Raw genomic sequence first — 12,888 nt, 5'->3', positions numbered from 1 at the left:
ATTGCCCATCCTCCCCTTTCCCTTTGCCATTTGTTGTTGTTGTTTTCTTTTTTTTTTAACCTGAGTAAGCTTGCTGGGTACATACCTGCAGGAACTCTGGCATGGCAGGCTAGCTCCAAAGCCAGAAAAACCAATATTTGTGGACAAGTGTTTTCTCTGAGGGCTACAAAATATCCCTTCAGTTAGTTCTCAGGATTCCTCATGGCTCAGGTCTGCCAAGCAGGCATTTGAGCTCAAAGCACATCATGTTGTTTAGACCTCAGCTATTTCTTCTTGACAGAAGGAAGTCTGTCCAGGTGGATGTTTTGGGAGCTGTCCAGGAGGGACTCTGGCTCTGAGGGGATCCAGGGACAGAGCTGGGCCAGCCCATCCTCTTGGATACTGTGCCCTCAAAGGCAGGATGGGGCCCTCAGGCTGCCACCCTCATTTAAGGCTATGCTGTCACTGCTGTTACTCCTCAGGAGGGAAGAACACAAAATTCCCTTAAGAAAATATCCTGGGAGTTCCCTGGTGGCTCAGTGGGTTAAGGATCAAGCACTGTCACTGCTGTGGCTGGGTTTGCTGCTGTGGTATGGGTTCGCTCCCTGGCTCTGGAACTTCTGCATGCCATGGATGCAGCTGAAAAAAAGAAAATATTCTGGAAAACATGTCTGTTTATCCCAGGAGCATGCTGTTTTCTTCCTGAAGCCATTAGATAGGAGAAAATATTTTTTTCTTTGCTTTTTTTGCTTTTGGGGCCACACTAGCGGCATATGGAAGTTCCCAGCTAGGGGTCGAATTGGAGTTACAGCTGCCAGCCTATGCCACAGCCACAGCAACGCCAGATCCAAGCCACTTCTGCAACCTACACCACAGCTCACGGCAACGCCGGATCTCCAACTCACTGAGCGAGGCCAGGGATCAAACCCGCATCCTCATGGAGACTAGTTGGGTTCATTTCCACTGCGCCACAATGGGAACTCCCAAAAATTTCTGTTCTTAAATGGATTTAAAAAAAATCTTATTTCATAAGTAATAATGTACCATAAATGCTAGACTTTATTATGCATTTATTTGTTGCTTGTAAAGGTGCTGTGTGCACTTGGTAATATAAGAATGTGGAACTAAAAGTATTTATCAAGTTTCTTCCCACCTCCAAAAACAAACAAAACCAGCCCTGTCCAGTGGAAAGTGCTGGCTGTGTTGAAGCTGTGCCCCTGCTCTGGACCCCACTGTTCTCCCTTTTCCGTGCTCTCCTAGAGCATCTCTGGTCAGGACAAGCCCACAGAGGCCCTGTGGCAAAGCTGCCTCCTAGGTGGGGGTCGAGAGGGGGCAGTTTCTCATTAACCCTCAGTCTGCTGGCCTCTTCCTAGGCAGCCAGCAAAGAGGGGGGATGATGAGGTTTTAACAAAAGGCAGCATTGTTCAGCCCAGGTTATGGGGCAGGGCTGCCCCCTCATCCTCATTTCCCCGTGTAACTGGACACTTCCATCGCAGAGTTGTAGACAGAGATCAGAGCAGGCCAAATGCTCATGGACCCGGGAGACAAGAACCAGCATGAGAGCAAGAATAATATTTTTCGGGCCAATAGGTGGCCATGAAACCATCTCCTCAGGAGGCAGGCTGGCAAAGGCCACATGAGGTGATCCAGAAACGCCAGGTTGAGGCCGCCTTCCCCAGCTCCGTGTGTGTGACAGTGACTAATTACCATTCCATTTCTTATTTTCATTTCTAAGCCCAGTGGAAGAGAGGCCAGTGCAGGGAGGCCAAGGGAGAAAGGGCACAGGGAAAGTGAGGGGCCAGTGCCCCCACTGGGCCTGGCTTCTGTTAGGCTCTGGCCTGTGGGGCGGTGGAGCTGTTAGGTGGACCTGGCCAAGGTGCAGATTATGTCCTGAAAGCAGTTCCTTTCTTAAGGAACTAACGTGTCTTAAAAGATCATCCCACAAGAAAGGATTTTGTAAGCAAAAATCAGCATTTGTGTTGTATTTTTTCTGCTCCCCTCTCTCACTGGAGACTGGGAATCATTCATTTTCACTTTTTCACATACGTGAAGCCAGTTTTCATTTCCTGGTGCATCTGCAGACCCTGAGCTACTGTGTTTGGGTTTCCAGCACCACTGGGGAGTCTCAGTTTGTAAAAACGTCTCCCCTTGGAACAAATCCTGGAAGCCTGACATGAATGAGCCCAGACCATCCCTGTCCCTTGAATAGTAGGTTTTGTTCTACTTTGGAATATTCTGCTGGGGGATAAAAGCTTTTCCTACCAGCTGTTTAATTCTTTCAGCAAACCACAACCTCAGGCTCTCTGAGATGTGCACAGCTGGCAGTTAAGTCTGTGTCCTGAGTGGAGTTGGGGGGTAGGGGGGTTGGGGGGTGGGGGTACGTGGGGGAGGTGAAGCAGCCTCTCGGCATGCCCTGTCCAGGAGCCTGGAGCCTCCTTATCTTTTTTCTTTAAAGAGCAAGGAATTTGAAGCCATTAAGGATTAATCTGTAGCAGTTACAGTTCATCCACAGTTTTTAAGTTCTAAGCAAGGCCTAAGGGCAAGAGCAGAAAAAGGAAGATTGAAATCCTCACTGAGCAGAGGATGGGGGGTGTGGGGCAGGGGGAGGGGCAGGCACTTGTTGGGAGCCTACTGTGTGCCAGCTTCAGTGCTTGAGCCGTTGCGTAAATCAGCAATTTAATCTTCAGAATAACCTGAGAGGTTTTCTTGGCTTCATTTTAGAAATGAAAACCTTAGGGATCAGAAAGATTTGGGAATTTGCGAAGGGTTACACAGCTGGCAACCTGTGTGTGTGGTAAGAGACACAACCCAGATTTGAGCCTGGCATTTTCTGGCTCCCGGGCTTGCTTTCTGCGGTAGGTTATGACTATGAGTTTGCTCTCCGGAGTCAAGTCAGGGTTTTTGCACTCACTAGCGAGGTGGTTTTAGACAAATCACCCATCTCTCTAAGCCTTAGTCTCCCCATTTGTGAGGTGGAAACAGTATTAACAGCCATCTCTTGGGCTGTTGTCCTGGAAGGGCTTTATGGAGCTGGCAAGTACTTCGCGGCATGCCTAGCACATAGTAAGCACTCAGCAAATGTGGCCATTTCTACTGGTACTGCTGCCTTTATCATTCTCATCATCATCTCATTATAAACTGAAGATACTGTGTTTGGTTAAATAGGTCAAGGAGAAACAGAGTTAAATAGAGAGTTTTTCAGAAAGACAGGGTCTTTGGAGAAACTCTCTCGCCAGTATCAGTTGGGCCATCTGACCCTCCCCACTGAGTTTTCTTTGATGAGATCATTAGATGAGGGATTAGGGAACCTGGCTTTATTGTCCCTGTGAGGATGGGTGTCCCCGAGCCAGCAGGACCAGTCTTCGGGCTGTAGGGCCACCCCTCTCCCAACCTGTCCAGTCTCCCTCCTTTTCTCCTGCCCCCTTGGGCTCAGTTCTGCTTTCCTTGCATAGCACAGCCCCCTATAGCTCCAGGCCAGGGTGCCTCATACCAGCCACCTTCTCCAGCAGGTCACAAACTCCTCTGACGAGTGGACTATCTCTGGCATTCCGGCCAGCCAGCACCACCTGACTCTCACCAGACTCGATCCTGGGAGCTTGTACGAAGTGGAGATGGCAGCTTACAACTGTGCAGGCGAAGGCCAGACAGCCATGGTCACCTTCCGAACTGGTGAGTGCCCAGCGTTGCCCCCAGCTTAGGGTTTCCGTGGACCTGAGCTGTCCTACCAGGCCAGATGCGAAGCGCTACTCACCTTGCCCCAGCTCTTCACCATGGACTTTATCTTCCTTTCAGTTCCTGCCTCCCTGTGGTCTGCGTGCCTAGGCTGAGGTCCCACCTCCCATTAGCAGAGTCACCAGGTGGCCCCTCTGGCATCTCTTTGTGCCTTTCACACTCAGCCCGGGTGCAATGCCATGACCACCAGGCAGAGCTGAAAATCAGACACACTTCCAATGTCCTAGATTATTTGCATCGCCTTCTCGAGCCCCTGGCAGAGCTTCAGGCAGAAAGGACTCTGTGGAAAAGAGACCTAATGCACACTCCCCGTGCTGATCTCAACTATTTCTACCCAGGACGGCGGCCCAAACCTGAAATCATAGCCAGCAAGGAGCAGCAGATCCAGAGGGATGACCCTGGAGCCAGCCCCCAGAGCAGCAGCCAGCCCGACCATGGCCGCCTGTCCCGTAAGCCCTCAGCAGCCCCACGGGGAGGGGTGACGTGCAGTCAGAACTGGACCCGGGCCTGCAGCCTCAGAAAGCTTACCACTGCGGGGTGAATGGGGTCCAGGAGTCCTTGTGACATTTTCCTGGCCTCTCCCCAGTTAACCACAATGAAAAGATATTGATTGAAGCCTTGCAGGGGCTCCTTCCAGGACAGAGTGACCCAGGGGCCCCTTGGAAAATCTGACACAGCCCCAGCAGGTGGAGGGCTGCGGGGTGGAGCTGGCCCCCATCAGGACAGGCCTTGTCTAGTCTGGTTACAACCATCTTTTCATCACACCCCCTTCCCCCTGCTTCCTTCCTCCCCCGTGTGCCCTCTCTTGCAGCCCCAGAAGCTCCAGACAGGCCCACTATCTCCATGGCCTCTGAGACTTCGGTGTACGTGACCTGGATTCCCCGTGGGAATGGTGGCTTCCCGATCCAGTCCTTCCGTGTGGAGTATAAGAAGCTAAAGAAAGTGGGGGACTGGATCCTGGCCACCAGCTCCATCCCTCCCTCCCGGCTCTCAGTGGAGATCACAGGCCTGGAGAAAGGTAGGGTCCTGGTCACTGTCCTCCCTAGTCCTCCAGCTGCCCCCTGCCCACCTGGAGGAGAAAGGGGGGCTTTGGGGGGGTTCCTCTCTCTGCTCATCTCTACCCGCCACCAGGCTCCTATGGACCCTCTTGGTCGTGTTACCTCAGTCCCACAACACCCCCCCACTCCCCATGCTCCTCCCTTCTGATGAGAGGGAGTTCTGGAGTCCTTTCGGGCCTGCTGGTGGGGAAGGGCCGCCCAGAAGAGCTCTCCACATCCTGAGCCTGCACAGACCTATGGAGAGGCCGATGGTGTCTCCCGGCCCCAGTTCAGTGAGTATCTCTCCCCAGGCACCTCCTACAAGTTCCGAGTCCGGGCTCTGAACATGCTGGGGGAAAGTGAACCCAGCGCCCCCTCCCGGCCGTACGTGGTGTCAGGCTACAGCGGCCGCGTGTACGAGAGGCCCGTGGCCGGCCCTTACATCACCTTCACCGATGCTGTCAATGAGACCACCATCATGCTCAAGTGGATGGTGAGTGGCCTGGCACAGACCGCAGTGGTAAGACCGGCTGAACGCCGCCTTGGGCGGGAGCTGGCCACCGCAGCTCTGGCAGGAAGGAATCACCTTTCTCCCCTGCCTCATCCTGAGCTCCGTCCCCTTAAGTGTTCATCCACCTGTGTACCTGAGAGTCGAGCCAGAGATACATACCCACCCTCACGATTCCCAGGAGGGGAATTAAGTCTTTGAAGAAATGGCCATTTGTTTCTTGTCTTAAAAAGTCGGGGACTCCTAGGCTAAATAAAATAACGAGTGATCTCTAGAGCATTGTCCAGAGATCCTCGGGGAGATCATCAGAAATGTCTGTCAGGGTCCCCAGTGAATTTTTAACTCTAGGCTGGGATAAAATTTCCCTCCACCAAGTGGTTCTGTTCCCATGAGGACTTCTCTGCTCTATTGTCAACTTGTTTCTTCTTTTATTCCCTATAGTATATCCCAGCAAGTAACAACAACACCCCAATCCATGGCTTTTATATCTATTACCGGCCCACAGACAGTGACAATGACAGTGACTACAAGAAGGATATGGTGGAAGGTGAGAAACACGTGTGTGTGTGATGGTTTCCTCTGTTGTCCAGGTGTGCCTCATGTCAGTGTCTCTTTCATGACATACTTGGGAGCGTCAAGTTCATGGTGATGGGACAACCGGAACTGGATGGGCACCTAGAACATTGCTTCCAGTGCTGCCTGAGTGTGACTGCAGCCAGGGGCCAAGCAAACCGCATGCATGATCACCTCATATGACTCTCTTGCTCTCCTTCCCAGGGGATAGGTACTGGCACTCCATCAGCCACCTGCAGCCAGAGACCTCCTACGACATCAAGATGCAGTGCTTCAACGAAGGAGGGGAGAGCGAGTTCAGCAACGTGATGATCTGTGAAACCAAAGGTGATTCTCTTGGGTTCACTGCTGTCCTCCTGCTAGTCCCAGCAGACCAGGGCAGAGTGGCTGCTCCATGTGCTGTGCTGGGTGTCTCTTCCTCAGGATGACTCCTTAGTTTCCAAGGATCCTCAAACCTTGTGATTTTTAACCCTTCTGTTCCTTGGCCTGGGCCTCATATATTAAGTTCAAATGGGTTGCCATCATAACAGCTTCTAGGAACTTGGGAATTAACTCACATATGAACTCATGGACTAGACCCCCTTGTTAAGCCAGGAGCTTTCTATGAAGACTTTATTCCTGTGATAACATTTGGTACTTGCATTGGTTACCCCATGAGAAAGGAAGAAACTGAGAGCAATGGGAAATGAAACACCTTGACCAGCGTCCCCCAGCCAGTTAGTGACAGAGAACACTTTGGGCCAGGTTCATCTAACTACAAGCCCAGGCTCTTTCCCTGCCCCCAAACACAAACATATTCATATAACAACTTGTTAGTATTAGCACACTGGTCAAGTGGATAGATATCATTTCCATTTTGAAGGGTGTATTGCAAAGAACATAATCAGGAGAAGATCCCAAAGGAACAGGATGCAGACAACCCCTTTTCCTATCACTGGCCACGCTGCCCCTGCTGTGTGCACTTCTGTCATGCCCAGTGAGGTCAGGGTCAGATGTGCACACAGTCAGGAGTCCTGTATCAGGTGACACACAGAGTGCCCGGGGCAAGGAACAGAGACTCACACAGGTCTTCTGGAGGGACTGAACCTTCAGCTGTGGATGGAGGGAGTGGCTTGGGTGGGAGCAGGGACAGGACAAGCCTTCAAGCAGCTCCGCAGGGTTGGAGGGTGTGGCGCTGTGAGGAGGAGCGGGAGGGGCTGGGGGCCATTAGGACCTTGGGTGTGAGGTGGAAAAAGGCCATTGCCAGGTTTGTTTATCAGGAAGGGTCACTGGTGACTGCACAGGAATAAGCTGAGGGGAGAGGACAGGGCCCTGAAGTAAATATAAGGAGAAGGGGTGGGTTGGAGTCTCCTTTCTGAGTAAGCAAAGGGAGGACCGACAGTGCACTGAGCTGGGGAGAGAGTGAAAGGAGTTCAGAGTAAACCTTGAGGTGGTTTTGCCTCTGTGGAAAGAGGGAAGGCCCGAAGAGAAGCAGCTTCCACAAGAGAGGAACTGGATCTCGTTCTTCTGAGACATTGAAATGCAGGTGTCCCCCCAGGGAAGCAGGTGTCCTGCCTGGACAGTGGGTATTTGGTGGTCATTGGGATGTAGGCTGAACTCACAGGGACAGAATAGAGAGCACGTAAACCGAGATGGACCAGGAGGACGTCCCAGAGTCTGAGGTGAGGACAGAAAAAAAGGGCAAGAAAAGAGAAAAGTAGGGAACAGCAGTCTAAGAGGGTGTGGGAAACCCAGAAGGCCGAAAGTCAAGGGGGAGGCAGCTGTGAAAAGGAGTTGCTGTCGGATACTTCCTGATGATAGCAAACGCCGGATGAGTTTGCCATCTAGTAAACCTAAGGATTGGGTTTCCTGAGCACTGTCCGTACCAGCAAGACCCAACACACCACCTCCCAGCTCTGCCCCCCAAGCTCCTCACACCCCTCAATGTGCCCAGGAATAGCAAATTCACAAGGAAGTTCTTCCATTTCTGTGTTTTTCTGGTTTCATGCTTTTTTTTCTTTTTTTCTTTTTTTTTCTTAGGGCCCCACCCGAGGCATGTGGAAGTTCCCACCCTACAGCCATAGCAGTGCAGGATCTGAGCCACATCTTCCACCAACACCACAGCTCACGGCAACACCAGATCCTTAACCCATTGATTGAGGTCAGGGATCAAACCCACATCCTCATGGATAGTAGTTGGCATCGCTTCCGCTACACCACAGTGGGAACTCCGGCTTCAAGCATTTTGTAATATTTTCTTCCAAAAGCTCACTGGCTATTCCTTTGGAAAACCCCTACACCACTTCTGCCCCCAAAGGCCCAATCCGACCCTAACCCTTGGCCCATAAGTATCTTAGGCTGCATTTTGCAATGTAAAATTCAAGTCTCTTCAGCAGTACTCAGTTTCACATTAAATGTCCATTTCATGCTGAGCTTGGATATCACATTCATCTAATAAAGTCCCTGTCTTGTAAGTTGTACCCCATTACTCACACCCATGGAACCAGGGTATTATTTCCCTATTTTGGGGGGCAAGAAATGACAAAGAAATTGATGCTGAAGTGAGTTTTGTCTCAATTACAGCTCGGAAGTCTTCCGGTCAGCCGGGTCGACTCCCACCCCCAACTCTGGCCCCGCCTCAGCCGCCACCCCCCGAAACCATAGAGCGGCCAGTGGGCCCCGGGGCCATCGTGGCTCGCTCCAGTGATCTGCCCTACCTGATTGTTGGTGTTGTCCTGGGCTCCATCGTCCTCATCATCGTTGCCTTCATCCCCTTCTGCTTGTGGAGGGCCTGGTCTAAGCAAAGTGAGTGAGTGACCCTCCTCAGCACCAAGAGGAGGGGAAGGAGGGGAGGGGCCTCCGCCCAGCGCAGGGCGCACAGTCACGGGAGCTCACGTTCCCAGCGGCCCCCACCCGGGGGCGCTTGGGGAGGGTCAGACAACACTCTCGGATGGGGCCTTCCTTCAGCTCACAGACCTTGGCAGGTGCAGAGGATGGAGGTGGTCTGTCCTTTCTGCATCCCTGGAGCTCAGTACTCACCTGGCTCCAACTTCTGTCTGTGTGAAGCTCCTGCTCTGACCACACGCTCATGCTTCATACTTTCAGTTGACCCTGCCTCTTCCCGCCTCTTCAGGTCTGTGGCTGCCTTGAGCTTTCCCTTATTCCGGGTTAACAGAATTTATTCACTAATTTCTGTTTCAAATGTCAACACATCTGGTCAACTTGCCTCATTTAAATATTGATCCTTCTGTTCACTTACCACTTCCTTCTCCAAACCCTGGCCCTGTATTATCTCCTAACCCTTCTCCCCACAGCCAGAAAAAAAAAAAAAAACCAAACAGCTAGATGTTAGGAAGAATTTTCTGAGAGAATATTCTCACCTCTGGGGCAGTATCAACTCCCTGCTTACCTCACTTGACCTTAAGTCCTCAGGAGTTTTCTGAAATTCCCATGGGACTTTTTCAAGCTGCTTCAGCCCTCCTTGGCCTAAGCATACCTCTGTCCTTCTGTCCTTCCAGAACATACAGCAGACCTGGGTTTTCCTCGAAGTGCCCTTCTGTCCCCCTCCTGCCAGTATACTATGGTCCCACTGGGAGGGCTCCCAGGCCACCGAGCCAGTGGGCACCCCTACCTCAGTGGCACCAGTGGACGGGCTTGTGCCAATGGGCTACACGTGAACAGGGCCTGCCCTGCAGCCACCATGGGCTACCCGGGCATGAAGCCTCAGCAGCACTGCCCAGGGGAGCTCCAGCAGGTAAGGGAATTCTGAGGGTGTGGGCACGTGGGTACAGGCCACCGTGGCAGGGGTTATGGTTTGGCTGCTTCCTGGGGCTCCCTCCCTCCCAGCCTCTAATCCTGGGCTGCCCGGCCTGGGGAACAATCAATGGGAAAGTTACTTGGTCTCTCTGACGTGACCTTCTCATTACTCTCTCAAGCAGCAGGATGACACCAGCAACGTGCTGAGGCAGACCGTCCTTGGCAGTGGATATGACCCCCACCATCACCAGATTCCCAGGTACCCGGGCCCCACCCCACCTCACCCCTGCCTTCCACTCCTGAGCCCCCGGGGCTCACTCTCTCACCAGCTCCTCACACCCAGTGGCAGTCACTGCTTCCTGCAGGGCTCCCCTCAGCGGACAGCCTGCCCCACTGGACTCTCAGCCTGAGGCAGAGTTGTTGTGTTTGCAAGTCCAGTGCCTGTTTTTCCCTTGCTGGTCAGGCCAGAGCAGCGCACACAGGGCTGGCTTTGCCCACTGGACATCTCCAGAATCACATGAAGACAGATGAGAGTTACCTTTGGAAGTGTTGCTGTGGCACCTCTTGATGTGCAAAGGGGGGCAGTTGCTGCCCTGTCTGAGCTCTGCCCAGCTCTGCCTCCCCCAGATAGGGAAGTAGCCAGGGCAGCGGGGATACAGACCTCCTCTGCTCCACCTCACCCCTCCACCCGGTCTTGTGCACGCAGGGCTCCCAAGTCTAACCCGGAGGAAGGCTCTTTCTTATACACACTGCCTGACGACTCGACCCACCAGCTGCTCCAGCCCTCACAGGACTGCCACCACCTCCAGGAGCAGTCTGCAGCCACAGGCCAGCGGGGCATGAATAATGGTCCTCGGAGTCCTGGGCTGGAAGCCGTGTGGGACCCTCTGTTCCACCCAGGTCAGTGCCAAGGGCAGGGCGGGGAAACATTACAGGCTGGGGTGATGTGAGGGAGGCATCTGAGACCCAGGAGGGACATGGAGGCCAGGCCTGGTGGTAAGGAGCCATCCACAGCTTATGTATCTGAGATGGGGGTGCAAAGGGGAGCCAGCTGCCTCCTTCCCTGCTGAAAGCCCAGCAAATCTGGGGGCGAGGGGGGGGGGCGCTGTCAGGTGGGCCCCACTCCAGCATGGCAAACTGTGTCCTCAAAGGCGGAAAGGGCACTTCTTCATTTCAAAGAAGCCCTTTTGGTCTTGGCATTTCAAGGTCTTTCATGAATTCCTGCTGCCTCTCATCACACTAAGAGGCGTTCTCTAATCATTTGAAAACAGCCTGCTTTGTTGGATCTTGTCTCTTAATTAAGGAATGAGGTTGCCTCCATCATGAAGCCAGGTTCTCACATCATCAGAACTCTGTGCAGGGCACTCAATGCATGGTGCTCCCAGCCCACTCTCTGTCTTTGTGCCAAGCTCCTAGAAGTCGTTGGATACCTGGTTGGGCACAGACTGGTTCAGAGAATTAGCTGAGGTTTCTTTGCCTCCATAGTATGGAGGCCAGGTCCCATGCCGATCCTAGCTGTCTCTGGATGATGAAATTCTAGGACAAGCACCTCCTAGAGCCAGAGCCATGCCATGTCTGTGCGAGACCTTGGAGGGAGCATCATCATCCTTGATGTGGTTGTAGGTCTCTGTCCCTCCTTCCAGGATAACTGGCTCTGGTCCTGGGTAGAGACTGACCCAGCACGAGGGAGTGCTGGTTCCCAATCAGTCTGGATTCTGACGTTGCCCACTCTGCTCTCCCCCCAGGGCCCCCGTGCTGCCTGGGCCTTGCACCGGTTGAAGAGGTGGACAGTCCTGACTCCTGCCAAGCGGGTAGAGGAGCCTGGTGTCCCCAGCACCCCCTGGGGGCCTACAGAGGCCAGGAACTTGGGACACAGCTCTGCCCCAGCCCACCAGTGCACGTATCTTTTGAAACACCACCTCCTACAATTTAGGCAGAAGCTGATATCCCAGAAAGACTATATATTGTTGTTTAAAAAAAAAATGGAAATTGGTATTTATTTTTCTATAATAGCCATATTTATATATTTATGCACTTGTAAATAAATGTATATGTGTGTTTTTATAATGCCGAAGAGACATAGGGAAGCCTACCCACCAAGGGTCTGAGAGGGAAAACAAAGAAGCCGCGACATAACAGGAATCAACCAGGACCGAGCAACAGGACTGAGGAGGCAGCCCTTCCCTGAGAACGCCTGCCCCTGCCCGGGAGGCTGCAGAAGGAAGGAAGGCTCCTAGGCACACTGTCCAGAGGGACCCTAAGGGGAAAAGCCAGGGCCACGGACTCAGAGATTGGAGCTGCCCGTGTGACAGTGGCTGGATCTGGTGCTACAGGAAACGTTTTCAGAAGATGCCCATGAGAATAGACTAAGATGTGTATAGGACCATAAGCATTAACAAAGCTTCCAGAATCAATAATCTGTGGCAACATATCTCTGTAAAAATAAACACTGTAACGTCTAAATAAATGTTTAGTCTTCCCTGTAACCTTCAGCTTAGTCATGTATGAGTCAGCATTCTCCTTCCACCTTAGGGTTCAGTCTGAGTATTTGAAGAAACACCCACTTGGGCTCTGTGGGCCGTTTGCAGAGCCCTGGAGGGGAGAGCTGGAAAAAGGTAGCAGATGTTTCTAATTTTTTGTCTTTTAAATATTGAATGTCAGTTGTGTTTTTATTAAGGCAGATGTGTTGATGGCTGTTTAGTCCAAGAGGCAGTCAGTGTACAGCAGGCGAGAAGTACCTCACCATTCTCTAACTGGACTTGAGGTCACGCTTTGTTCAGACCCAGGGAATGAAACGTACTTTTTCTATACAGGTATGTGTTGAAGACTAAGTATTTTCTCTAAAATACTAGTTTAAGTGCCATATTACACATGAACATATGGTGCCTGATAAAATTCACTTCCCTTCTTTCCAAAGACACACCAACATGGCCAGAGGAGTTGACTCACTGGATGGATAAAAATCAACGTTGACTCACTGCCATCCAACCACAGGATCAAGCATTGCGCTTGAACATGGAACTAGAAGGAGGCTGAAGCTTGCACTGAAACTCCTAACACACTTTTTTTTTTTTTTTTGGTCTTTTTAGGGCCACACCTGTGGCATATGGTGGTTCCCAGGGATCGAATCAGAGCTGTAGCCACCAGCCTATGCCAGAGCCACAGCAACACAGGATCCAAGCTGTGTCTGCGACCTACACCACAGCTCACAGCAACGCTGGATCCTTAACCCACTGATTGAGGCCAGGGGTTGAACCTGCTTCCTCATGGATACCAGTCAGGTTTGTTAACTTCTGAGCCACTACGGGAACGCCCCTAACACAC

General features: G+C 52.1%; 1 protein-coding gene across 5 annotated transcripts in view; it reads left to right on the top strand.

The window, feature by feature from the left end:
* Positions 1 to 12,050, top strand: part of BOC (BOC cell adhesion associated, oncogene regulated) — a 75,786-nt gene extending 63,736 nt beyond the window's left edge. For 2 of the 5 annotated variants that reach the window (XM_047792377.1, XM_047792369.1), the window contains exons 10-20: positions 3,486 to 3,648; positions 4,050 to 4,160; positions 4,523 to 4,729; positions 5,060 to 5,241; positions 5,698 to 5,803; positions 6,034 to 6,156; positions 8,392 to 8,613; positions 9,327 to 9,562; positions 9,744 to 9,823; positions 10,271 to 10,464; positions 11,310 to 12,050. In XM_047792377.1, the coding sequence (XP_047648333.1) occupies positions 3,486 to 3,648; positions 4,050 to 4,160; positions 4,523 to 4,729; positions 5,060 to 5,241; positions 5,698 to 5,803; positions 6,034 to 6,156; positions 8,392 to 8,613; positions 9,327 to 9,562; positions 9,744 to 9,823; positions 10,271 to 10,464; positions 11,310 to 11,497 (1,812 nt within the window). In that variant the 3' untranslated portion in view covers positions 11,498 to 12,050. The remainder of the gene's footprint in view (positions 1 to 3,485; positions 3,649 to 4,049; positions 4,161 to 4,522; positions 4,730 to 5,059; positions 5,242 to 5,697; positions 5,804 to 6,033; positions 6,157 to 8,391; positions 8,614 to 9,326; positions 9,563 to 9,743; positions 9,824 to 10,270; positions 10,465 to 11,309) is intronic. The other 3 variants (XM_047792404.1, XM_047792386.1, XM_047792395.1) reach the window with 3 other exon arrangements.
* The last annotated feature ends 838 nt before the right edge of the window (positions 12,051 to 12,888 follow it).

Source organism: Phacochoerus africanus, chromosome 1 (genome assembly GCF_016906955.1).
Source record: "Phacochoerus africanus isolate WHEZ1 chromosome 1, ROS_Pafr_v1, whole genome shotgun sequence".
Classification (NCBI taxonomy): Eukaryota; Metazoa; Chordata; class Mammalia; order Artiodactyla; family Suidae; genus Phacochoerus; species Phacochoerus africanus.
This window is presented reverse-complemented; position numbering and strand designations above follow the sequence as displayed.